We start from the raw sequence: 27742 nt of genomic DNA, 5'->3' as shown, positions 1-27742 counted from the left end.
AGTGGGAAGAGAAAAGCAACAACCAACTCGTTTCGCACACATCAGCAAAGAGCCATTAGACATTAATGATTTTTGATGACCTGGGCTGGATTTGAACCAGTAACTGCAAGGGCAAGGTTCTATAGTCAGTTACCAAGCGCCTAACCATCTAGTCCACCTGCAACCAAGTTACCTTTATAAATGCAATCACGACTGGGAAAGTAGAGAATTGATTTTTGGTTTCCACTAACACCCCAGCCGTGCATGTAGTTTTACTTGTTCCTGCTGGACTTTCTATTTCCAGCTGGCTTGTCGAGGGAGAATTATGAATAATAACCTTCAGTTACATGCATGCCAGGCTTTCTTCTTTTAGAAAACAAAGGTCATTTCCACCGTCTGAGCATGTCTGGATGAGCCTTTGGTTCTCGAATGCCAGATAATTCACTAGGCAGACACACAGTACACGCTCACACACCTGAGTCAGAAAGAACAATGCAATGTCATCTCCAGCGCTGTCAGGCCCAAGCTTGGAATCACATTTCTCTTTCTCCGGCACCTCCCTGTGGCTACCAAGCATTTTGGCGTCGTCATAAGGCTCCTGGTGCTGCTGTGCTGACGATGGTCTGATCGGCGGCAGAGGATCAGACCGGTTCAACCTATGTGATCCTTCCTCAGGCTCCTCTAGTTTACCCCCCTCTGTATCCGACCAGAGTTTCCAAAAGGAGGACTCAAGAGGCGCTTCTAGCATCAGCGGCTGCTTTGGAACCTTTGGGACATGAGATGTTACCTGGAAGAGAAGTAAAGGCCGATCCTCCAGAGCTCTCTAAGCCCTGACAAATACTGAGCGCCCTATAGGACTTCTGACCCATCCTGGAAGGGGGGCGGTGGCATTACTAAATAAAGTGTGTGTGTGTAGGCAGGGCCTGAATGCAGACACAGCCAACGTCAGCATCAGGGTATGACGCATAGACTTTAAGGCCAGGAAGGACCATTGTAATCATCTAGTCTGACCTTCTGCACATTGCCGGCCACAGAACTTCACCCACCCACTCCTGCAATAGACCCCTAACCTCTGGCTGAGTTACTGAAGTTCTCAGATCATGATTTAAAGACTCCAAGTTACCAAGAATCCACCATTTACACTAGTTTAAACCTGCAAGTGACCCATGTCCCATGCTGCAGAGGAAGGCGAAAACCTCCCAGGGTCTCTGCCAATCTGTCCTGGGAGGAAATTCCTTCCTGACCCCAAATAGAGCAATCAGTTAAACCCTGAGCATGTGGGCAAGACCCACCAGCCAGACACCTGGAAGAGAATTCTTGTAGAAACTCAGAGCCCTCCCCATCTAGTGTCCCATCTCCAGCTGGTGGGGATTTTTGCTACTGGCAGTCACTGATGGGCCACATGCCATTGTAGGCAGTCCCATCACACCATCTCTTCCATAAACTGATCAAGCTCAGTCTTGAAGCCAGTTAGGTTTTTTGCCCCCACTGCTCCCCTTGGAAAGTTGTTCCAGAACTTCACCTCCTCTGATGGTTAGAAACCTTTGCCTAATTTCAAGCCTAAACTTCTTGATGGCCAGTTTATATCCATTGGTTCTTGTGTCCACATTGTGGCTTAACATAAAGAACTCCTCTCCCTCCTTGGTATTTATCCCTCTGATGTATTTATAGAGAGGGATCATCTCTCTCCTCAGCCTTCTCTTGGTCATGTTAAACAAGCCAAGTTCCTTAAGTCTCCTCTCGTAAGGTAGGTTTTCCATTCCTCAGAACATCCTAGTAGCCCTTCTCTGCACCTCGATCCATTTTTAAGCTGGTTATAATAACTGAGCCCCATCCCTAAAGGCCAGAGCAATCCATGGGATATGTTCGCTCAGCCACAGCAGAATTTAGCTGCCATTATCACTGGAATGTTTTTATTCTACAGCTCCCAGGCCAGGTAGTGAGAGCTGCGTGTCAGGAACGTGCTAGGCTCTGCCAGGGTCTGGGAAGCAAATTGTCTTCAGTCAACTCCCTGGCGATGCACTTGCTGGACACCGCAAATGTCGGGCTGAAGCAGCCCTTGCTGGACATCCAGGGGAAGTTTATTCATTATTGCAAGAGATGCAGTAAGGAGTAAATCATGCCTGATGCACCCTTAACTCCTGGAAGTCCCCCACCTGCTACTGAGCAGCCATAGGTAGACTTTGCCAACGGCAGTTCAGACCCTGCTGGAGCCACAGAGCAGGAATCACGGAGAGAAAGTCTGTGGCCTGCATTACACACAAGGTGAAACTATGTGATCATAAGGGTCCCTTCTGGCTTTACAATCTAGGAAGTGTGTGCCAGGAGGAAAGAGAGGCCAGCAGGGCAGCAGTCATTCATGCAGACCAGCTCCTGCCTCCATATATCAGGGGGTGCCCATCTCTACGGCTCTCCTGGATCCATGGGATGGAGACGTCTGTGCTCCTCCGAAGCCCTCTCACTTGAGGGTCGGGTCCCGCATGCTCTGCAGGGTTCACTACATGGAGGAGCCCCATGTAATTATATTGAAAGTCACGTTACCCGGTTGCAGTGCTTAATAGAGATGGGATTCCGCACTTGCTTAAAATTAAGCATGTGCTTTAGTGCTCTGTTAAACTGGGGCCATGATACGGATTGTATGTTATTTAGACAGTAAACTCTTTGGGTTGTAAAATCACCAGGGCTAGGAGCCTGTCATATTTCTCTGTGCCTACTGATATCAATATCTTGACTATATTTGGCATGAACAAGCAGCTTGTGTGTAGCTTCAAACCATCTCGTTAGTGGTTGGTGGATGAGGATTGTCCTTCGCTCCACCACCCAGAACAACATGCAGCTCTAGCTTTCTGCCAGAGAGAAGCACCATTCCATCAGTACTGCAACTTTTTGCTGCAGTGTTTGGTTTGGGCTGATGTGAACTCCTCCTCCGCTGTTAAGAGTTGGAGGTGGATCAGACGGGTCAGCCAGGTGCTAGGGAGCAAGGAGCGGTCAGAATCATGCAAGTCAATGAGAGTTTGGCACTGACTTCACTGGGACCAAGGCTGCGTTGACCACGCTGATCTTCTCATACCTTCCTATTGGCCTTGATTGGAATAAAGATGTGCGGTTTCTCCAGTTTTGAAATCTTTCTTCTAATTAGCTTAATCCCCAGTCTGTGCTGAAGGAAACTGGTTAGCAAAGGTGGATCACCTGCCAAACAAGGGGACTGCGTTAAAATAAGCTGTATCTGTCCCGGCACTCTGGCAGCAAAAAGCAAGTTCCACGACAAGGCTCTCCAGGCTAGCAGGGGCTGGACTGACTCATGCAGTGGGACAATGAGCCAGCACCTCCTCTGGCTTCCAGCGGTTGCTGCTGGATTGAAGCTTTAATGTGTAAAAGCATCGGGGCAGATCCTCAGCTGGTGTAAATCAGCGTAGCTCCACTGAGCTGGGGATGGACTGTCCCAGTCCTCACTGTGCTATCAGCAAGAAGCAGCTGATTGGTCACTGCAATGGGACTTAGGAGACGGGAGCTCTAAGCATAGCAACCTAAAGGAGTTCGGTTTCCAACTCCCGGAAACTCAGTGGAGTCATGCACCTAAGTCCCTTAAGCTCCAGCTCCGCATGCCTTAGGGTACGTCCACACTACCGGCCAGATCGGCGGGTAGCAATCGATCTATCGGGGATCGATTTATCGCGTCTCATCTAGACACGATAAATCAATCCCCGAACGCGCTCCCGTCGACTCCGGAACTCCACCAGGGCAAAAGGCGGAAGCGGAGTCGATGGGGGAGCCGCAGCCGTGGATCCCGTGCCGTGAGGATGGGAGGTAAGTCGAAATAAGATACGCCGACTTCAGCTACGCTATTCCCGTAGCTGAAGTTGTGTATCTTACATCGACACCCCCCTCTCCCCCCAGTGTAGACCAGCCCTTAGATTTGGCAGGGCTTGCTCCCCCCAGGCCGCTGTGTGGGCATAGGCTAGGCCTTGCCTCCTCCCTGCAGCCTTTGGAGAGGCTTAAAGCTACAGAAGCAGAGTCCAGGAGAGCACAAGAGCTGTAACAGGCTAGTCTTGGTGGGCAATGGTGCAGCCTGCCAACCCTTCCCAAGAGACACGTCTCTGGCCCAGGACACTGAAAACCTGCATATCACCCTAGTGATGTCACGGAGACTAAGGCCAGAGGGATTTCTCCCTGATCTGAGCAGGCAGCCAGCAGTTTAAAGTAACAGCAGCTCTAACACCTCCACTCCTGTGTCCGTGCCAGCTGTCAGAACAAAGGGCGCTGGAGCGATGTGTGGAAATAGCCCCTTTTCCAAATGAGCAGCACCGGGGAGCAATGGATGGATCCTGCACCTCAAGGGGAGTTTTGTTACTGACTCCCAGGAAGCAGGAGGAGGCCCTGTGGGTTTCCCTTCTTGTTAAAGGGCCAAACCCCTCAGGGATCCTGGCTGGTCCCGTACCGCTCCTGAGGGTGGTCAGGGGGTTGCTATGGAACGTCAGCTCCGTCAGAGAGGGAAAGAGAGCCACGGCTAGCAGGTCCTCCTCGTTTTTGATCTGCAAGATAAAATACAAAGCCACACACGCCCTGCTCGCGTGCGCTGAGGCGCTCTCTTTCATTCAGATTTTACTATCATCATAAAGGTACCGATGGGCTGAATCCCTGAGGCAGCAGTTTGGGGACAGAATGGACTGTGCTGTCTAATGGGTAGAGCACTGCGCTGGGACTGAGACCCTGGGTTCTATTCCCAGCTCCGGCACTGGGTGACCTTAGGAAGGTCACTTCACAGCTCTGTGCCTCAGTTTCCCCATCTGCAAAACGGGGATGATGATTCTGGCTCTCCTTTGTAAAGTGCTTGGAGATCTATGGATGAAAAAACACTCTCTGAGGGGCAAAGCTCGTGTACTGCACAGCCAGTGTTCTTCCCGAGTAAACACTGACGGCAGGGCTGGGGTGCAACCACCCTCATTTCTCACAGTCCAGCAGCTCGGATCAGCCTGGAACAATGCATGCTGGGAAGTGTAGTCTCAATGAGCCACACCTTCATAGCAAAGAGGAGGGTATATCTGCAATCATAATTTATAACACGATGAACTACAATTCCATTTACATCAGGCTTTCCCCGGGCAGATTCCCCGGGAGCATCAGCCATCCTGCAGTCTGACCAGGAAGATCCAGCACTCATGTAGCAGCCAGGCAAGAGAGAGGGCCAGACTGGATCACTTTACCACCCTTAGAGCGGTGATGTCTTAGTACTACTCTGCGACTACAGCTGATTGTGCGTGGGGGGGGGGGAGGTGAAGGGGAAGGTACCCTCCATTGCACCAGGCACTGGCACAACCCAATCCCACTCTCTGAGCACAGAGACCACCAGCAGTGCCAGATGCTTCAGAGGAGGCGGGGCAGGGGTGGCCTCTACGCCCGCCCTTCTGCGCCCACTAGCAGTCAGCAGCTGGAGCCCACTGATTTCAAAGGAGCAGCCATGACCACTCCGTGTGCTGCTCCAGCACCCCCAGAGGCAGGCACAGTGCCTCCAGCTCCTGACGCTGGTGCAATGCCCTAGGCCCTACCTCTGCCTCCCAGTGCCTTCTACAGCCTCAATCCTAGAGCCTGCCACCAGGGCAGGAGTGGAGTCACTGTGGGGACAGCAAGTGTCTAGGACAGAACAAGGGGACAGAGGTTTCTAAGTTTCTTACAGTCCCATGGTACAGCAGAGCACAGCTGGCCACAGCAAGTCTCCGTGGTGAGTGTATTTCCAGTTCCACCAAGAAAGCATACCGAGGGGTTGCATGTAGCTGCAAAATAATGGCTCCCCTTTCCCCTGACGGGCCCAGATTTCACCCTGACTACTACAGACAGCACCAGCCTGTAACCACACGGGCTGACTCACCTTGTTGTTGGCCAGGCTCAGATAGCGCAGTTCCGGAAGGGGGGGCATAAACTCCTGGCTCAAGGTGTTCCTGGAACTGGCAGGGAGAGTCCCAGAGTCGGCGAGACATGAATGGTCGTTTCCCTCCATGAAAACATCCTTACAGAAAGAGGGGGAATAGCAAGAGAGAGAGAGAGACAGACAGAGCTGCCGCAGGGGAATCTCCAGGACATGGTGACATCTAAATCCAGTCCAGTTACCATAAAAAGTCCGGTTTCAGAGTAACAGCCGTGTTAGTCTGTATCCGCAAAAAGAAGAACAGGAGTACTTGTGGCACCTTAGAGACTAACAAATTTATTAGAGCATAAGCTTTCGTGGACTACAGCCCACTTCTTCGGATGCATATAGAATGGAACATATAATGAGGAGATATATATACACACATACAGAGAGCATAAACAGGTGGGAGTTGTCTTACCAACTTTGAGAGGCCAATTAATTAAGAGAAAAAAAACTTTTGAAGTGATAATCAAGCTAGCCCAGTACAGACAGTGTGATAAGAAGTGTGAGAATACTTACAAGGGGAGATAGAGTCAATGTTTGTAATGGCTCAGCCATTCCCAGTCCTTATTCAAACCGGAGTTGATTGTGTCTAGTTTGCATATCAAACTACGCAAAAGAATTAATGGACACAAATCTGACATCAGGAATCAAAATACTCAAAAACCAGTGGGAGAACACTTTAACCTGTCTGGTCATTCAGTGACAGACCTGCGGGTGGCTATATTACAACAGAAAAACTTCAAAAACAGACTCCAAAGAGAGACTGCTGAGCTAGAATTGATATGCAAACTAGACACAATCAACTCCGGTTTGAATAAGGACTGGGAATGGCTGAGCCATTACAAACATTGACTCTATCTCCCCTTGTAAGTACTCTCACACTTCTTATCACACTGTCTGTACTGGGCTAGCTTGATTATCACTTCAAAAGTTTTTTTTCTCTTAATTAATTGGCCTCTCAAAGTTGGTAAGACAACTCCCACCTGTTTATGCTCTCTGTATGTGTGTATATATATCTCCTCAATATATGTTCCATTCTATATGCATCCGAAGAAGTGGGCTGTAGTCCACGAAAGCTTATGCTCTAATAAATTTGTTAGTCTCTAAGGTGCCACAAGTACTCCTGTTCTTCTTTTTGCATAAAAAGTCCATACTCGCTGAAGACCAGCAAAGTACTCATGGAATGGAACCGAGTAGGAAAGAGAGAACGCACGAAGCCTAATGGTTACCACTGAGGACTAGGCCTCAGGACGCCTGGGTTCCATCCCCACGCCTGCCATTGATTCACTGCGAGATCTTGGGCAAATCAATTAACCTCTCAGCACCTCAGTTTCCCCATTTGTAACAGGTCAGGTGTGTTGCCGTTATTATATCTGCAAGGTTCATATTGGCCTGGCTCCAGGCAGCACAGCCAGCTGGTACTTTCCCCTGCTGATTGCATCTTCTGCTCCAGAATCTAAGCGTTCATTTAAAATAAATTAAAACTCTAACCTGATAGTTGTATTGCAAACCTTCAAGATAGGAACCAAACACGCCACTGCTGTGATCTCTGCTTGAGCCTACAGCTAGCCTGGAAACCAATAGCTATCAGAGGTGTGAACAGCCCTGTAACGGGTTTCACTCCCTGCTCTGACACCTCCTCATGGATTGGTGCCCCCTTCTGTCTGTTATTCGCACGCCCCACAGGCTCTCCAGGACTTGGGGTGCTCTCTGTGACTCAGCCTTCTGGCTACGTCATTATACAGTTTTCCCCTTCCAGGGTAGCCAAGTCCCACCCGACAATCTGCCCAGGGGCCATCTCAGGCAGTGCTCTATAATTCCCAGTCTGTGCCCCTTCCCCAGTGGCAGGTAGGAGAACTGAGCCCACCTGCTACTCCATGTTCCAGTTCAGGGACCCTAAAATCAGCAGCCAAGGTCTGCACAGTATCAATCCTCGCTGCTCTTTCCTCCTCTGCCTTCCACAGGCTATTTCTCCCCACAACTCCTCGGGATAAACCCCCTCCATCAGGGACAGAATACCAGGACAGAATACCAGGGTTTTTGCTCCTCACTGGGTTTCCTCCTACCCACCTCTCTGTGCTCAGAGAGCAACTGTAGACTCTTCCTGATGCCCCCGTCTGCTCTCAACTTCTGGCTTTATCCAAGCCCAGCTTGCTCCTGCACCTCAATTAGTGCTTATCAATCATAAGTTATGGAGATATCCCATCTCCTAGAACTGGAAGGGACCTTGAAAGGTCATTGAGTCGAGTCGAGTCCAGCCCCCTGCCTTCACTAGCAGGACCAAGTACTGATTTTTGCCCCAGATCCCTAAGTGGCTCCCCTCAAGGATTGAGCTCACAACCCTGGGTTTAGCAGGCCAATGCTCAAACCACTGAGCTATCCCATCTCCTAGAACTGGAAGGGACCTTGAAAGGTCATTGAGTCCAGCCCCCCGCCTTCACTAGCAGGACCAAGTACTGATTTTTGCCCCAGCTCAAGCCAGACTCTCCCACAGGTGCGGCCTATAAGATTAATTGGGCCCTTCTGAGTCACCTGAACCCCTTCAGTGCTGTTGCAGGGTGAACACCCCATCTCAGACCCTTCTCCATCTCAAGGAGGTGTTAACCCTGAAGTCTAACGAGGATGGATTAAATCTCAATATTTTATCACTGTTGACGAGAGCTTGCCTGAAAGGAGAGTGGAATGATCATATTAGGAAAATCCGCCGCAACCACTGAATGGCACAACCGTTTTGGTGACAATACTAACTTTTTTTTCTCACTCACTGCTGTGTGTTTGTAAAGCCTGTTGAGACCTTTGCATGAAAGGCACTGCGTAAGTGCCTGGGAGTAGTAGAAATTAACAAAGAGTCTTTTCCTCAGAAAATGCTCCTGCTGGGATAGTTCATAGGACCAGATGTGTTATTTAAACAGCAACAGAAATGTGCATTAAATCAGCTTTAAATGAAGACTAATCCATTACAGCCAGGGGAGCCGTGAGAGAACTTGCTTTTGCATGTTGCATTAATGCTGGAGTTTTGTGTGGAATTTTCTAGAATTTTCAAATACAAATGGGTAATGAACTGCCCCCTACTGGATGGAATCAGAACTACTCTCTCTCCTACGTGTGTGCGTGCACACGTGTGATTCCAAGCTCAAGCCGACATACTCATGCTAGCGCTAAGTGAGCTAGCATGCAAAAAATTGAGCGTTGCAGCAGTACAGCGAGTAGCAGGAAGGGTGATCCATCCCAAATACAGACCTGTCCATACTCAAGGCAGCTAGCCCCTCCCACTGCTCACACCACCACAGCTACATTCTTTTTAGCGTGCTCGCTTGATCAGAGCTAGCGCGGGTATGTCTCCTCAAGATGGGAATTTCACCCCCAGCTTGAAGCACAGATATAACCTGAGAGAGGGCGAAGCTGAGTTGTGGGTGCTTAGCGTCTCTGAAAATCTGGCCACTGATTTAAATGCCTAAATACGGATTTCAGAGCCTAACTTCAGGCACCCAACTGCCAAATTATGGCCTGTGTCACCTGACCATGATCACAGAGTAATAAACTGGCAGTGGTAGGACAGAACTCTGGACTCCGCTCAACCTGACACTGAAACCGTTAGAACGCACTTCCACTCTGCGTAGGGAGCACTATACACCCAAATGGCATACAGGTTTATTTTAAACGTACACAGCAGATTTGAGCTGAAACATTCACAGGTTATGTGAAAATTAGCTGCACAAGACTCCAGGCTACGGCAGGCTACTGATCATAAATCATTCAGGCTGCTAAGGCCTTGGCATTCCCAGAAGGGCTTCTAAAGAATAAGGCAGAAAGAGGCTAATGCTCCTAAAGAGAAGAACCCGAGGAGGAGAACTTTGGAATGTCCATCCTAGACCATAATCTCATTGAAGATTTTTAAGAGCAGGTTAGACAAACACCTGTCAGGGATGGTCTAGATAATACTTAGTCCTGCCTTGAGTGCAGGGGACTGGACTAGATGACCTCTCGAGGTCCCTTCCAGTCCTATGATTCTATAAGCCAGCAAACAATTCTTACCAGCAGTGGTGGTTCTCGAGACACCGAAGTGAAAACAACCTCTGTAATAAAACACAAACAAATCACGGGCTTCTAAATACCACTGCATGGGACTCTGACGGTCAGCTCTTTGGGGCAGGACCACCTTTTTGTTCTCTGTTTGTACAGCACCTAGCGCAATGGGGTCCTGGCTCAGTGCAAGGATCTTAAGGTTGAGAGTCATGAAGTTTGAAATTTCCCTCCACCACAACCGTCAATGTGTGATAAATTAATTGTTAAAAACCCCTACAGCACTGTAAGTTTTTTATACAGAATTTTCATTACCCCAAGCAGCTTGTGTTTTTATTGGTCCTTACTAGGAAAATGTTTCTTTAGAAACTTTTCATTTTAAAAATGATTCACATACTTAGATGGAGTGAAATGTCAAATACATTTCAATTTCGTTTTTTAAGCAAATATCCATCTTGGGTGCTGTGACAATACAAACTGCCCTGGACTCTGCGTCCCCCTGAAGCACAGGACTCCACAAAGCGCAGGGCCCTGGCCAGTTGGCCCGATCCATCCTATGGACGGCATGGCTCTGCTTGGACCCATTCTGGGCACCACCAAAAATTATACAAACCTGGCGCCCATGGGAGTTTTGCTGTTGATTTCAATGGGGCCAGGATTTCACCCCATATAGATGTTTAAGGCCACAAGGGACCTTGTCTGACCTCATAATGAAGGGCGCTCTCTGAGTTACCAGTCTCTCCCCTCCTCCCCCATAACACACACACACACACACACACACACGGTATTGCTGTTTGAATCACGGCGTGCAGTTTCTGATACATGGCTCTGGAAAGGCTCAGCCGCGGATTAAGAAACCTGATCCTTCTCCCACTAAGATCAATGGCAACGTTCCCATTGATTTCAACAAGAAGAAGAGCAGGCCCTGAGAGCTGGGAATGAAAGGCGGAGCTGTTACCTGTCCTGTCTGGATCCTGGTGGTTTTGTAAAATTAAGTATTCCAGTTGCTCTTTCTCCGTCACCAGCTGGCCTTGCAGCCCTGCCCCGGCTTGCAGCGGCTGCTCATGCTTCTGTCCGAATCTAGACGGAAAGCTGCATGGCTCTGCCTTTGTGCCCATCTTTGCCAATTGTGGGTGGAGGGAGAACTGGGAATTCTCCATTTGATGCAGGTAAGGGACCTCTGCAATCCCATTCTTGTCCAGGTTTAACTGCTTCAGGCTGATCAGAAGAGGAAGTGACCGTGAAGCCTAATGAAAGTTACCATTGCACAATATGCACCAAAGCCCTGTTACTAGCACCCGGAGTGGGAAACTGTCCCTGAGCCTCCGTGGATGCTGTACTTCTCAAGAACAATGCAACATGAAGGTTTCAGAGAGAGCTGCTTCTCCCACAGCTCTTCATCTATGCTGAAATACGCTAAGGTAACAATCACAGGCCCGCTTGTATAAGGTGCTGAGGGTCCTTCCCTCCCACAGAAGTCTATGGGAGTTCTCAGCGTCTTGCAGGACTGGGCTCTGTAGCCTGAGTGACCCCACGTGTGTTCAGTTATTTGGGCTCAGGCAGGAAGACGGGCTGGCAGTTGGTTAAATCAGGAGGTGCTGATCCTGGGGTTTGGGTAATTGGGATCCTGCTGTAAGAATAGAACAGTGCTTTGTACCTCCATGGCAGCTTAAAATCATTGATGAATTTAACCTGTGAGGAAGGTACGCATGAGATCCCCAACTGACAGATGGGGAAGCTGAGGCCCAAGAGATTAACTGACTTGTTCAAGGTCACAAAGGAAATTTGTTGAAGAAACAGAAATAAAATCAAGGGCTCCTGATACCTAATCCCATGTCCCAACCCAGTCTGGCCGTCCACCTCTCTTCAGAACTTCACAGACAATATGAAATTCTACGCCAGGAATGTCTGCACTGAGGAAGAACAATAACATATGGAGCATCTCTTTGAATTCAGACCAAACCACCACCTCCAGGCCAGTTACAGTTCCAAAATGCTTCCAAAAAAATACAATCTAGTGATTGTCAGCAATAGGAATCAGAGAACATAAGAACGGCCATACTGGGTCAGACAAAAGGTCCATATCTAGCCCAATATCCTGTCTTCCGACAGTGGCTATATTCTAGTCCCAACTCTGCCACTGACTGCCTGAGTGCTCTTGCATGAGACACTTCACCGCTTTGTGACTCAATTTCCCTTCCTGTAAAATGGGGATAACAACACTTAGCCAACTCACAGGGTGCTGTGGTGTCTGACTGGTGAATGTTTGCAAAGGGCTTTCAGATCATTCAGTGTGACAGAAGTGCAGGGTATTATTATAAAATGCTCTCCTGCCAGCTCCCCTTGGCTTGTTCACGCACTCCTCACTGGAGCTGGGAGAGTTTTCAGGTTGATGGCAATTCCGAAAAATTGAAAAAAATTATTTCAGGTTGAACCAAAAACATTTTTTCTAATTTGCAGCAAATAAAAAAGTTAGGGGGAAAAAACTGCTTCAGGTCTAACCGAACATTTCATTTCAAACACTTCCAAACCAAGCCTTTCAATCTTGACCATGGTTTAAGGGTTTTGATTAAAAAAAAAAAAAAAACTAAAGGAAAGTTAGAAACAAAAAGTCATTTTGAAGCAAAAAATCAAAATGTTTCATCTTTAAAATGTCAAAGCAAAACGTTTCCATTTTTCTTTTTGGATTTTACTTTGTTTGGTTGTTTACGATTGAAACAATTCGGCAAAATGAACACAAATTTGTGCCCCAAATCTGCTTTTTTCATCAAAAAAAAGTTTCCGTTGAAAGATTTCACTCAGCTCTCCTCCTCCCTCCTGCTCCGCTGCATGCCCCCTACAAGCCCCGTCTCCCTTCAAAAACCTTCTCAAATCCTATTGTTCTATAACACACAGCATGTGTAAAGACCACACCAGTGTGTCCACGATTCTACTGTAGCAGGTGGCCCCCTCTTGGTGAGGGGTTGGGGCCTGATTCTGCACTGACTGATCTCCTCGACTCAGATGCCTCTAAAATGCAGTGCACTCCACCACTGGGCTGTATGAATAGCTAATGATTGTAAATCAAAGGGACTTTTCACACTGGCTCCCGTAACTCAGATGGACTGAAATAACCTCCTGGGCCCATCTGAGGCAGTTAAATCCACGGAAGGAAAATGGGAAGAGCAATCCTCTCCAATCCATCGTTTCTGAGCCTTGGGACATGAGCAGAAGCACTTGGCATGATTCTGAATTACGTCCCACCCATTTATTGTAGGGCAGCTAGGGGGACATTGTCACTTTGAGGCTGTTTTCATTGACCTACAGTTCCCAAGGTTACACAAAGTGGAAAGGAAAATACCCTAAATGAGTTACAAAGACTTTTTTTTTTTTTTTAAGTTTCAATGTGTTACTAAGAGCAGCGAGCAGAGCCGGGCAGTGTGCCAAAAGAAGTCGTAAACATCTGCGGCATGATGGTTTCTTTACCTGCGGAGATTAGCCAGGCTTACAAAGACGCTCGGGTGAGAAAGATCATTGTCATCCAGCAACAAGACTTCTAGAGATGGAAACCTTAAACAACTTGGGCTGTCACTGCAAGTACAAAAGGGATCTCATTAATAAATCAAACAGGGGGAGAGAAGTCAAAACCACATTTTTCACTGCTGTGCAAGAAACAGATCTCCACTGGTTCAACTAGAGACATGAGCCTTGGTCTTTACACATTACCTTTTTTAAGTTCAGGCTCCATTAAGACTCCATTTTTAAATGGTTTATAAAGGGTTAATAAATTATTAATAGCTGTTTAAGTATGTTATGGGCAAGATTAGGTGGTTCTAAGCATGTTACTGGCATTTAGCTGCATGAAGCATGTTTCTGGCATGGGTTACGTATGTTATAGGTAGTTCTAAGCATGTTACTGGCATGATTTAGAGGCGTTAAGTATATTTCTGGCATGGTTTAGCAATGTTAAAGATGGTTCTAAGCATGTTATTGGCAACAGTCCTCAAGAAGCAGATCCTGCTCCGATAGAAGACAATGGGAGTTTTGACATTGGCATCAAAGGAGCAGGATTGGGCCTAAGGGCCATACTCAGTCAAATTCCCATAGTCAGGATCACTGACTTCAATGGGAGTGCTGTCTGAGCAAGGCCTGAAGGCCTGATCCTGGGAGGAGCTGATCACCCTAACTCCCATGACACCTCTGAGGTCAATGGGAGTTGGTGGAGCTTGGTACCCCTAACAATTAGACCTTCAGGTCTGGGCTCAGTAAGAGTCCGAAACCCTTATGGGTGGGAGTCACGCGCACCAGGAGAGCAGTCCCACTGATTTCAATGGCATTGTTCATGTGAGTGAGGTCTACCCACAGGAGCAAAGGCTTAGGGGGATCGGAATCTAAATCATTATGGTCAGTTACATGAAGTTCTCCCCGTGTGTTTGCTCTTTAAATCCAACCCTTCATTTTTACATATTTATTCTTTGCTTTTCCTTGTTCTGGACAGTGACGCTGACTACCTCTCCACCAAACAGGTACTGCATGCACTGCAGCAACGCACGCTTCCCTCTCACCACCCACTAATGTGCCTCACCCCCGACCTCAGGGACCCCCTCCAGGGCAAGAGAGGGGTCAGCAGGACGGACTGATTTCAACCACTTGTTTGAATCACAGTTTAAATTAGGGTGACCAGATGTCCTGATTTTATAGGGACAGTCCCGATTTTGGGGTCTTTTTCTTATATAGGCTCCTATTACCCCCCACCCCCGTCCCGATTTTTCACACTTGCTGTCTGGTCACCCTAGTTTAAATCAGCAGGCAGAAACCCTGGATTTAAACAACTGATTTTAATTATGTTTTCCATGTGTACGTTTAGATATTTTCCCAAGGGAAAGTTCAATCTCATTGGTTGTGATAACCATTAAAACATGTTAATTTGATTACTTACAGCTAAATATAACCTTTGCAATACAGATTGTACTTTTCTTTTGCTAACGAGCAGGATACACTACGACTTTAAGCAATCCTACAGCTCAACGTAACATTTATTTACATTTGGAATATCTCCATTTTTTTATTGTCAGTAGTATTGCCAACCCCAAACATTCAAAAATAACGAGTCAGCCTCCCCACCCCCCCCATCACAAGAGTATCTTAAAAATCAAGAGATTTTAAAAATAAAATACAGGTTGGGTTCTGGATTTTGAGCTTTCACTTGGGTCACATTTACATTCTCTGCAACCAGGAGGGCTAGCAACTTCTTATCTTTTCAGATGAAAGCTGAGATTCTCATATAATCACCTCTCTCCAAGAGCCCTGGGCTTTAAGTGAGACATCAGGAGAGTTGGCAAAAGTGTGCTAGAAAATGGTAATGATGTATTTCTTATTTACTAGATAATAATTCACTTTTTACTTGTATCAAGCTTCGTTTGGATGAAAATTGAAACTCAATTTCAAATATGCACAAAAACCGCATTTGTCAAGGTTGGGGCAGAGAGTTAGTAGTTGAATAAAACTATCGTATTTTTTTCCCACACTTCCCAATTATTGAAATCTACTAATGACTAATGAATAGACTACAAATATTAAAACAAAAGTATTTCTATTACATGGAATTTGGAAACTAAAAGTAACTAGGTAAAAGACTTTCTGCATACACACATATACACACACAGAAAGAGGAAAATACTGACATTTAGAAAAAAGAATATAAATGATCGCTCCTTTGTAAAGGCTGAAAATGACTGTGATACTTAACTTAAAGCAGTATATAATATTGTGCCGTATTTATAATGCTTTACCTAAAAAGTTAAAGAAGTTTCCCCCCTGATTGAGTATATCAAACAGCAGCCTTTAACTTTTTAGTCAACGTTTATGAGGAGTGCTCAGTACGTTTGTTACATTTATTTACATGATATGAATAGATTGTAGCAAGTTTAGGCCTTTATGTAGTTTATCATAAATTCAGATTTAAACAGAAAATTGTTAAATGTCTTAGCTTTTAAAAAGACAAAAATGATCAGGGAGAAGGCCCCTGAAGGAGGCTGTAGGAGGTTCTGGGCAGGCGGGCGAATAGGTGAGTGGTTTGCCAGCTGACGTCCCAAAACTGGAGAAGGCTCAAGGCAGCAGCAGAGGGAGTTGCCTGCTGACTTCCAAGTTGGGGCCAAGGGCTAGATAGAGCTGAAGGCAGGGGAGTATCAAGGGGGCTTACCCACTGATGTCTCCACATTGGAACCAGAGAGGGCTGAGGGCCAGGGAAGCAGTGGAAGGGCCCAGCAGCTGATGGCCGTTCTGAGATGAGAGGTTAATGGAACTGGGGGAGGGATGGGTGGTTCCCTGGTGAGGATGAACTTCCAGCAGGGAGGCTGGGGAAAGGCCTGCTGGGAAAAGCAGCGCTACACTCCATCTGGAAGGGCTGCAGTAACTGTCCAGGCAAAAGGACAGGAGAGGACCAAAGAAGAACATGGATGTGGTGGAAGATGCCAGAGTGTGGTATATGCTATATTGATGTCCCAGATGCTGTAGGAATTTAAGGACTGGGGATGATAAATGGTCCATGTTTTGGGAGTTTTCTTACAGATTGTTTGCACTATGGTTTGGTAACAAACCAGTCCCAAGGAGGGGTATTATTGAGCCTGTTGTAGAGTCCAAAGGGGCTCAAGAGGTTAAGTGGGATGGTAATCACAGTATCAGGGTGCCCAGCCACACAGGGCCGGCTCCAGGCACCAGCCGAGCAAGCTGGTGCTTGGGGCGGCAGATTGAACGAGGCGGCATTCCGCCCAATCCTAGGGCGGCACGGCCGCTTTTTTTGTTTGTTTTGTTCTGCTCCGGCCACCCTGTAGGGGGGCGGAGGACGGGAGTGCCCTGCAGCAAGCCTGGCAGGGCAGTCCTCGTCCTTCCCTCCCTGCCGACCAGAGCGGAGCCCTCCCAGCAGGCGGCGGCGCGGCGGGAGGGGTCGCATGGCAGCACCCCGCTGTAGCCCTGGCCGCCCCCCTTCTCTCTCCCTCCCGCTCCCTCCCTCACCCCCCCGCTAGCCGGTCCTCCTGCACCCGCGCTCCAACCGCGCCGCAGGGGTTTTTTTTTTTTTTGCTTTGCCGTTCTGTTTTTTTTCTTTTTTTGGTTTTGTTTGGGGCGGCCAAAAAGCCAGAGCCGGCCCTGCAGCCACAAGGGGGCGCTCAGGGATGGGGGGGAATTGTTCACAGGCCAATTATTGCCAGTTATGGAGAAGACTCCTCCGACCACTCCAAACTGGAATGACATCACCAATCCATTTCACATGTAAGAACAGCTAGATCTTACCATCAGTACATCGCAAAGCAGGTCAGTATCATTATCCCCATTTAACAGAGGGAGAAACTGAGGCACAGAAAGAGGCTGTGACATGCCCCAAGGTCACTCAACAGCAGAGGTGGGAACAGAACCAAGGTCTCCCAAGTCTCACTCCAGTACTCTATCCACTAGGCCACCACAGGCAACCAAACAGCTAGATGGTAACAACTTGGGGTAATTACCAACCTGGGCTGGATTCAAACCAGAGACATACAACTGACAGGCTCCTCTTAAGAGGTGTGGAGGACTTTTGACCTCAATGGGAGTTTAAGTGCTCAGAACTTCCCAGGAGACAGTTTAGAGGGTTGGGCCCCTTTAAGTTACAGAGGAACCTGACACAGGAGGAGCTGTTGGAGTGCACAGATAAGATTCTGCAATACAAAGGTTCCCGGATTGGCCCTCTGCCTCTGCTCTGGGATATGAGACAGCAGCTGGGCGTGAAGTGGTAGGGGAGAGGGATGGGAGCAGGGCCTAGATTTCTAGGGGAAGCAGCTGTTAAAAAAACCCCAACCCTTGGGTGTTGAGGTGGATAGGAGGTTCTTCTCCCACCTTGATCACGGGACAGGTGGTGCCATGGTCCCCATGGGGCTGAAGTCAACAGGACCGATCACACGTTTATAGCTAAGCACATGCTTAAGTGCTTTGCTGAACTGTGTGCAGAGTGTTCAGCACCTTGTGTGCAAGCCTTTAGTAAGGGGGGCTCTGTCCTGCCCAATCACCCATGGGAGCAGGGTGACCAGATAGCAAGTGTGAAAAATCAGGACAGGGGGTGGAGGGTAATAGGCACCGATATTTAAAAAAGCCCTGAATATCGAGACTGTCCCTATAAAATGGGGACATCTGGTCACCCTACATGGGAGGGGGAGGGGAATATTTGGTCTCATGGGCATCTGACCGAGCTGGATTTTCCATGATAAACCTGTGGGCTTTTGGAATCTAACCTGCTGGCCAACTTCATATTTCCTGGGAGGGCGGGGGGGTCACACTCACTCTGCCATCAGCCATGAGGCTCTTTCAATGATGGATTTTTTTTACCCAGAAATAAAAAAAAACAGGTTTCAATTTTCAAGGTAAGAAATGCTCACTGTCAAGACAAGCTCAATCCTTGGCCTGCCAGCCATGACAACAGCCGTCCAACAGTCATGTTAATGTAACTTGCTACATGAGCCTCACCTTACCCACAAGAGCATGGCTTTTAAGCAGAACAGTGCCGTGGTTACATTTCAGAAAGACTGATAATGCACAGTGAGAGTCTGTCTTTTTATTCAGATCAAATTAATAATGCTTCACGATTCTCCCTCTTTCTGGACTTACTTCTCTGAGACTGCCAGGTCAGAAGGAAGAGATCTAAGTCCATTGGCCGTTAGGTGAAGAACCTTAAGTTGAGACAAAACTCCCAATCTCCGAACATCCTCAGGAGACAAATTGTTATAAGAAAGATCCAGTATCTAGGGGAAATGTAAAAGAAATTCCCAATGTTGCAAAAAACAAACACACTGGCTTCTGCTGGAACTATTTATGGTTTCTCTATATATGGGATATTAATAAATAATAATAAGTAAGTAATATTCAGTGAGGCCCGATCCTATGAGGTGATGGTGACACTCAACTTCCAGTGACTTCAGTGGGGGTGGACGTTGCTCAGCCTTTGCAGGAAGAGCTCAGCATAGAGCCCTTGCTCAGATGCATCTGATACCTGTGACAACAGTTCAGGTGCGAGCAGGCAAATAGAAACTGTCAGGGAAGTGACTGAAAAAGGAAGACTTTGACAGAAGAGTTTTCGAGTCACTATTAGTAGAAATATTTTTATAATACCTTGCACTTCTGATGCACCTTCCCCTGGAGCGTCTCAAAGCACTTTCAAAACGATTCTGAGTGTGTGAAGTGTAAGCCTAGCTTGGCCTGCGAATGGAAGAGGTCTTGGGGGATTGGGAAACTGAGGCACAAAGCGGTTCCTTGACTCACCCAAGGTCACACAGTATACCTCTGACAGGGCCAGGAATAAAACCTAGTCTCCTTGCTCCTAGTCCTGTGCTCTAAAGACTACACCGTGCTCCTTCCTCTAATCACAAACATACTTGGCTTAAAAGAACAGCTCTAAAGAATGTAGGTGTGTGGCTTTAGTTAAACACTGAAAAATTGTATCTAAAAATGACCTTTTCCCATAAAAGTATCAGAAAAATCTTTTCAGTGTTCCTTATTCACAGTCTCTGAATGAAAGATGCCCAAAAATAGCCAGCCTGGGAATTCAAAGCAATTCTGAAGGCATCACCATCTCATCCCACTAATCTCCAACATGGGTATCCCATGTGAAATACTGAGTAACAACCAGCCTATAGTTACATTCACTCTTGTCACCAATGGAGTATGTGAATCACATCTGTGCCCAAGGTGAAGAGATAAAAATCTCCTTATTGAATTCCTCATTATATTTTCTGCCCACATCTTCACCATTTTGCTCAGGTTTCCTTTACAATATCCACAATGAAATCTAAATACCCTGTTAAATAATGTTAATAACAAATATCAATAATGTTACACCTTGCTATGACAACTCTAAATGTGGGTGGGTAGAAGATGAGTTTGGTTTCCACCTTCCCTCTGATCTTACTTCCAAGTGCAGAAAGTCTCCAGCGCTGATTTTAAGATTTCTTAGTCCATTCAAGGAAAGTTCTAGTTCCCTTAGTCCAGAAAACGTACGAAATGCTTCTAAATGAATAAAAAGAGAAAAAGTCGTATGAGAAAATTGCGTTGAAAAAACAATTGACATCTTGCTGTGGAACCAGCCAAGGTACCCAGCTGGCAGGAAAGAGTAGGACCATGTTTTTCTCTCCTAGAAAAACAAATCAGATTTTATTTCTAATGATCATTTATATGGTTTTGTTTTGAAATTCTAGCCTTTAAAAAAAGAAAAAGAAAAAGAAAGGGGCCTAACAGAGAGAGGGGTCCGGCTCTCACTGAAAGGCAACGGAAAATGGACAGCTAACTCCCTCATGCTGCCTTGAAAATCTCTCGTAAGTGAATTTAGTGTTGGTGAAAAGCACTGGCCCTTAAATCCTGAGAGGTGCGCAGAACCCACGCAACAATAGAAGGCCCACCCCCTCAGATGAGTGATGGGGCAGCACTTAGGGCTTAACTGAATATGGGGGATAAAAAAATGAACAAACAGGAATGGGGTGAAGAGGTACAACATGAGGGAACCACAAGGAGACGCCAAACAGAGAATCCTCTTGACAACCCTGGAGACCAAAGTCCCCTGTTTATATAAACATCAGGTGCATCATGGTTAATGGCAGTGAAAGTCACACCGTGCTCAAGCCTGCCCTAGAGGGACCGACCACCTCTATGAGTTCAGTCTCCATTGCCATTCATTCTCTGGTCTCAGTACCAATTCTAGTGACTGTTTAATGGTGTGTAACCATGTCCATTAGGAACTGGACTGAGGCCATCAAAGTCACTTCATAGAAGGGCCAGTGAACAGCCATCAGACAGTAACAACTTTTAGTCACTACTGACCTGGGCGGCAGTCAAAGTGAAAGACTCTATATCCTATTACTTACCCCTTGAGCTATACAGAGCTCCTTTTTGTAAAATGCTCAATGTTAATTTTCAGCATCGCTCCCCAGTCTTGAGCAAAACAAGCTGAAACAAAACACTGGCGACATGGAAGTTGACTGCTAGCCCCTTTAAACAATAAAGAGCGGGAGTTTGGGCACCAAAACAATCTGTCCCACCAAGGATTAGGAGAGTCACTGGAGTGCAGAGGTGGGGGGTTAATATTGTCTTTTTTTTTTTGTTAAGTAAAGAACTGAGACTGCAATTTGATTTTATGGTGAGTCCTGGGAATCTGGGATGGCCTCCACATGGGTCACAACTAGGACTCCAATCTTGCAATTAATAACACATGGAGTGTCACAGGCAGTCCTCCAGGTACTATCAATGATTGGATTGGGGCCTAAAGTGTTTGGGAACATTGGTCCACTTCCAACAAAATAATGCCAGCCATTGCTTCTCTTTCGATCCCCTCTCCTACTGGCCGTGTCAGGAGCAATCCTGCATATCCCTAAATATGCCTGCAAATGCAGCTCTCACTGCCTCGGCAACATTGACCATGTATGGACCTGTCTCGTTGCAGTCTTCATCCATGCCTCAAGGTTGCTTCTTACCTCGATGGCTGCAACTCCCTTCCCTGTAAATCTCCAACTCCCTACACTCCAGAATGTACAGAATACTGCTTCTTCTCTTCCCATGTATATAAGAAAGCATGACATCATCCCATCCTCAGATCATTCCAGTGGCTCCCAATATATTTCAGGATCCAGTTCACAGCTGCCATCTTTTTTTTTTAAAACCCTGCATGAACTCCTACCATGCTGGGTGTTTAAACTCTTCTAGTGTGCTCCTTCACAGACCCCACCCATAAGCTGACATCTTCAATCCCTCAATGTTTTTGCCTGACCATCACTGTTGTCAGTTTCCCCCAGTTTTGTCACATTTAAGGGTATGTCTACAATGCTATATCTATATCCGCGTATCTAGGTTGGCATCGCTATGCCAACATTGCCCCATAGCACTGAAGCAGTGCACCCACTGAAGGGTTGTTTCTTTTTTGTCAAAGCAGGAACACCACCTCCCTAAATTACATTAGCTATGTCAACAGAAGCACTCTGGGCAGGGGTGGGTTTTTTCACACCCGACTGAGGTAGCTATGCTGATATATCTTTCAAGTGTAGACCAAGCCTTAGTCTTCCTCTGCATGGCCAGCCATCCATACTTCAATCCTTCCTGGCCTATCCTAGATATCCCCCCGTAAAGATGACCCACCAGCTGGATTACATGCCCCAGTGTTCTCTTGGGCTTATGCTATTGTAAAGCTAGTAAAGGTTAAATAGGTACAATGGAAGATGGTCAGCTCATGGATCAAACCCAAGGCCCATCCAGTCCAATAGCCTGTCTCGGACAGTGGCCAGTGCCAGATGGTTCAGAGGAAGGAATAAGAGCCCCATAGTAGGCAGATGTGGAGCAATCTGTCCCCCACATTAGGTCTCATCCTGATCTCCAAGAGCAGAGACATGAGCTTAAATCTTGTAGCATGAGGTTTAATATCCCTTCCAAAATGTTGTAATTAATTATAACAACTCTGGAAATTCTTGATATTACTGACGAACACATTTGAAAGAAAATATAAACCACACCTCAACTCAACACAATCTCTACAATACATGATGGCCCAAAATAATTTGCTGTTTTTCAAAGATGCAAGTCCGTTTCACACGTTTCCTGCTCTCTGATCTGCGTGTATCCTTGAACCACTGAAGGAAACATTTAGCTTAATTTTTTTATTCTCAACTAAAATTCGTTTCTTTTATTTTCTCCAAATTAATAACTGATCATACAGCACTAGGCTTGTGTTGGCTTGAAATACACTACTCTGCAAGTGGGTCTAACAAACCTGTATAAAGCCAAAGCGCGAGCAAGCAGTGATCAGTTATTTACAAGTGGGAAAAGCACATCAGGATGATCTCATCACTGTCGCCTCCAGCACCAGACAATTCACAGCTTCAACTTCCCTTTGTAAGGCTGACTTATACATAACTTTTTGTGATATTTTCTTATACCTATATATTAGTCTCTCATTTCCCTATCAATCCTCCACCCCTGCCAGTACAAGTTTTGTGCTAACTCAGGGCCGCCCAGAGGATCCAGAGGGCCTGGGGTCTTGCCGGCGAATTGCCGCCGAAGACCCAGCACTTCGGCGGCGGGTCCGGGGCGGAAGGACCCCCCGCCGCAGGTCTTCAGGGCACTTCGGCGGCGGGTCCCGGGGCGGAAGGACCCCCCGCTACGGGTCTTTAGGGCACTTCGGCGGCGGGTCCCGGAGCGGAAGGACCCCCCGCTGCCGAACTGCTGCTGAAGACCCGGAGCGGAAGAAGCCCGGGCCCCGCAAGAGTTTTCCGGGGCCCCCGGAGCGAGTGAAGGACCCCGCTCCAGGAGCCCCGAAAAACTCTTGTGGGGGCCCCTGCGGGGCCCGGGGCCTGAGGCAAATTGACCCACTTGCCCCCCCCCCCGGGCGGCCCTGTGCTAACTCAGACCAGTTTCTTCTAGTGCTGTAGTTGCATCTTCTGGTTTTCCTCACAAACACAATTACATTGCATCTTTCTTACATATGTGCAACACTAAACAAGATTACTCTGCTCTTTCTGTTACATCAGAGTGGGTGTCTGTCAGCCCTTTGCTCCCAACACCTGGGACTAAGGAAACCTGGTTTCTATTCCCTGTTCTGCCACTGGCCTGCTGGGTGGCCTTGAACAAGTCAATTCACCTGTCTGTGCCTCAGTTTCTCCATCGGTAAAATGGGGAGAGTGATACTGGCTTCCTTCTTACAATGCTTTGAGATCTAGTGATGAAAAACACTATGTAAGAGCTAGGCATTATTAGCATTATTATAAGAACTTCTACAAGGAAATCTACTCAATGATGGGGAGCAATTCTCCAGCAGAGAGGTGCCACATGTGCCTTCTTTTTTAAACCTATTTGTGAGATTCTAGCCATAAGCTCAGAGATTCTTAGCTTCCCTGTGTTACATGCCTCTGTCTAAGAGAGAGATCTACATTTCAGCAATATACCTTCTTACCTAATGTCAATAGGTTTTCTGTAGCATTGATATAAGCGACGGAATCAAACTGCTCAAAGTCATCTTCTTTAGCCTGAAAGAAGAGAAAGAAAAACAAGCGTTCGTACCCATTTTGAAATAGCTGGATCTTTTTTTCTCACAACTCCTAAGCTGTAGCACTTCCCAGTATTTGTTTCCTACTGTGCATTCTGAAAATGGGCAGAAAAGGGTCTGTCTTCACTGCAGAGTTAACTTGGGTGATCAATTGCTCCAGTCCCTTATGGCTCACCCAGGAACCCCACTTTAGCCCCTCACAGGGCCCCTCACCCCTCTAACCCCAGCATCCCATCTTCACAAAAGGACTGGTGACCTTTTCACCCCTTCTTTCCCCTTCCCCTCGTCTTCTTGGGGTGGGCAGATGGCTTAGACTCCCTCCCCTTTTCAGAGGAGCCTGACACAGAAAATCTCCAAGTGGCGAGAGCCAATGGGACAGAGCGGGGAGCCAATCCCAGTCTCATGGGACAGGAGCCGCTACTGCAGGGTGAGTGCAGGGCACGCTCGCTCTCCAACACGGTACGTGTACCCCCTGATTCTCCGAGGCCTCCCGTCCGCACTGGACTGGGATAGAGACAGGGACACCCCCGTACCCTGCCATCCACACACGGGAGAGTGGGGCCTGACAGTTTTACTCAGCCACACCCCCACAAGAATATTTTCACCAGCCATCTATCCCCAGGAGCCACCACCACAGTATGTCCAGTGGACTTATTTAATACTTACTATGGGAACATGTATATTATGTATCATGGGTAAGAAATATTTAATAAACCAGATTTTTTTTTTGCACTAAAGCTGTTTACTGGGTCACAACAGGCCGTCAAGGTTTCCAGGCAGATCCTGTCCCCAAAAATGTCAAGAACCAGAGTTATACTAGGAGTGCACAGTTGTCTGGCCTGGTTGCAGGGAGGAAGTAGGTGTCTGCATTCTCACACATTGTTTGCCTGCAGCATGGACACTCACGAGCTAACACAGTGGATCTCTCAGGATCTGAGGTGTTTCTCCACATTTAGTTTAGAGAGTATCTCCTACTTACTGAGACCAGATTTTTGTTGCTTATATCCACAGAGCACAGATCTGAAGGGATCTTCACACAGTGGAGCTTAATCTGGGAACACAAACCAAAGGGTTAGCCCTGCAGCCTCGCCAGGCAATTCCACATTCAACAGTTCGGTATCTGGACCCACGAAGGCACAGGAACAACCAGGACTGCCAACTGCTATGGGTTTATTATCTGGATGATGACTTGGGGACAAGTGACTCTGCTCTCACTTCTAGAGGAGCTTCCCCAGAGTATGTAACACACAGGGCCACCCAGAGGATTCGGGGGCCTGGGGTCTTCGGCGGTGGGGGTCCTTCCACTCTGGGTCTTCGGGGCACTTCGGCGGCGGGTCCTGGAGCGAGTGAAGGACCCGCCGCTGAATTGCCGCCGAAGATCCGGAGCGGAAGGAGCCCTCGACGCCGAATTACCGCTTAAGACCCGGAGCAGAAGAAGCTCCAGGTCTTCGCTCCGGGTGTGTTCGGCGGCACTGAAGGACCTGCCGCCGAAGACCCGTCGAAAACTCTCGTGGGGGCCCCAGGGGCCTGGGGCAAATTGCCCCGCTTGCACCCCCCCGGGCGGCCCTGGTAACACACAGCTGAAGTGCCAGCTCTGCCAGGCGCGTGGCCGCACGCTGCAGCAGGACACGCCATGCAGAGGTGCAGGGTACCCGGCTCTGACGGCGTGAGGGGCGCTCGCTGTGCGGGGAGCCGGAACCACGTGCTGGGTGGGGAGCGATCGGCGCTGCACGGGCTGGGTTCGGGATCGGGTGGGAGCTGCTGTCCCTCCCCGCAGCCTCAGCACAGCAGCGCCCCCTGCCGGCGGGGCCTGGGTGCGCCCGGGTGTGCGGGTCCCCCCGGGGCTGGGCTGGGCGAGGCGCGCGCGCACAGACGGGCGCGCGCAGTGAGGGGTGGGGCGCGTCCCCGCCAGACTCCGGCCCGCACGCGCCGCACAGGCGCATTGAGCCCGAGTCCCGGGTGGCGCTGGTGGCTCCCGGCCTCATTTCCCGCTCGACGCCTCAACGGAAGCAGCGCCCGGCGCCGGCAATCGCGCCAGGGCCGGCCTGAGGGGGGGCGCCGCGTTCAGTGGCAAAGCCCGGGGTGCGAGGCCGCGGAAAGGAGCCCGGGGAGGCAGCGGGGGCCGGGGGGATGGGAGCGGGGGCCAGGGCGGCAGCCGGGGCCAGAGGCTCCAAAATACAAGTTTGCCCACGGCCCCATTTCCCCTAAGGCGGCCCTGAGCCCCGCACCTCACCCCACATTCCCGCTCCCTTCACCCCATCCCATTGACCCTTCCCACCCCAGCCCCCACCTCACAGCTCCCCTCCCTTCATCTCCACCTCCTCAGCTCCCCACCCCATTGACCCCTCATCCCCCCTTCCTCAGCGCCTCACCCCTTCGTCCCCCAAGCCATCGCCACAACTCCCCTCTGACCTTGACACTCTCATTGCCCCAAGCCCCCTTCCCTTCATCCCACCCCACAGTGCCTGGCCCCCTCATTCCTCCCAGCCCCCTCCTCTCCCCCATTGACCCCCCTCAGAGCTCCTCCCCAGCACCCACACACTCCTCTGGGATGCACCCTTCTGTCTTCACCGGACAGCGCACAGGGCTCACTGGACAGAAGAACAGAACATAAGAACGGCCGAACCAGTCAGACCACAGGTCCATCTAGCCCAATATCCTGTCTACCAACAGTGGCCAATGCCTGGTGCCCCAGAGGGAGTGAACCTAACAGGCAATGATCAAGTGATCTCTCTCCTGCCATCCATCTCCATCCTCTGACAAACAGAGGCTGTGCTGCCCCTCTGACCTTCTGCCCCGATCCTCCCTTGGGGAGGGAGCTCTACACCACTCCAACAGTGCCACACTGCATCAAAGCCAGCCACTGCCTAGGGGAATGCTTGGGGGGAGGTAGCTGTAGCACTGTCCTAACAGCTCCTATACCATCACCACCCCAACTTCTCGTGACAGGAGAGTAGACAGGTAAACAAGGATGTAGCCAATGCCACCTAGTGATCCCTGGCTGCCAGGCTGGGGTTTTGAGGCCATTGGCAACCAGCACCAAGAAATGTGCAAGGGAGCTTAAAACTACCTTTGCGCACACACTGGGAGCTGCACTAAACAGATTTTGAGTCCATGCCAGTAGATTCTGTTAACATAAACATGGGTGCCAATAGCTCTGATGGGACCCAAATGAGCTAGTGGAGTCAATGCCACTCCAATTGCTGTTAATAGTACCTGGGTAACTCTCTCCAGAAGAGCCCAGGCTTGGGGTTAAGTTGCATCTCTGAGATGTAGTTTTATATATTTATTGTTTTTTATTTTCTGTCAAGATCACCCCTCTGTATTCCAACAGGGATCCAGTGACACCTGATAGGAAACATTTCAGAGCCATAATCTGATGCACCAGAAAAGATGATAGACCCAAATAGAATAATGAACCTCATGGATGATCTGGCCAGAACCAGAAGGGAGTTCAGAGCAGCTGGACGTTTTGGGAGCCAGGAAGCTGTCCTGAGAGAAAAGCTCCGTCGGGCATTCCCTAGAATACTGCAAGGGTTCCTCACCAAATTCATCCAGTGCCACAGGATGTGCCAGTTGCCTCCCAGTCACTTTGAGAAGAAAATTCAAAAGACCTCCCAAGATAAAACCAAACTGTTCTATATCGGCTGCAACCGTGAAATATCTCACTACCTGTGGGAAGCTGAACCACAGTCAAAAAGGTGGCTGGAAATCAAGATGAAGTACAGGAAAGCCTGCACATATTATTGCCATGCAGGAGAGTGGGATGAGACCTGCACCGCAGAGCGACTTATCAGGCAGTACTGTGG

General features: G+C 48.5%; 1 protein-coding gene across 5 annotated transcripts in view; it reads right to left on the bottom strand.

Annotated features, from left to right (window-relative positions):
* The window catches only part of XRRA1 (X-ray radiation resistance associated 1), a 54035-nt gene that overhangs the window by 5450 nt on the left and 20843 nt on the right, over window positions 1–27742 (bottom strand). For 2 of the 5 annotated variants that reach the window (XM_054015892.1, XM_054015897.1), the window contains exons 4-14: window positions 24913–24984; window positions 23841–23913; window positions 19821–19918; window positions 18524–18657; window positions 13376–13480; window positions 10869–11128; window positions 9923–9963; window positions 5846–5983; window positions 4418–4511; window positions 3050–3168; window positions 455–766 (exon numbers count right to left, since the gene is read on the bottom strand). In XM_054015892.1, the coding sequence (XP_053871867.1) occupies window positions 455–766; window positions 3050–3168; window positions 4418–4511; window positions 5846–5983; window positions 9923–9963; window positions 10869–11128; window positions 13376–13480; window positions 18524–18657; window positions 19821–19918; window positions 23841–23913; window positions 24913–24984 (1446 nt within the window). Of the gene's footprint in view, window positions 1–454; window positions 767–3049; window positions 3185–4417; window positions 4512–5845; window positions 5984–9922; window positions 9964–10868; window positions 11129–13375; window positions 13481–18523; window positions 18658–19820; window positions 19919–23840; window positions 23914–24912; window positions 24985–27742 lie in introns of all 5 variants that reach the window. The other 3 variants (XM_054015893.1, XM_054015894.1, XM_054015896.1) reach the window with 3 other exon arrangements.

The sequence above is a fragment of the Malaclemys terrapin genome, chromosome 1 (assembly GCF_027887155.1).
Source record: "Malaclemys terrapin pileata isolate rMalTer1 chromosome 1, rMalTer1.hap1, whole genome shotgun sequence".
Lineage (NCBI taxonomy): Eukaryota > Metazoa > Chordata > Testudines > Emydidae > Malaclemys > Malaclemys terrapin.
The sequence above is the reverse complement of the archived record's forward strand: the minus strand, read 5'-3'. Positions and strand labels throughout refer to the sequence as shown.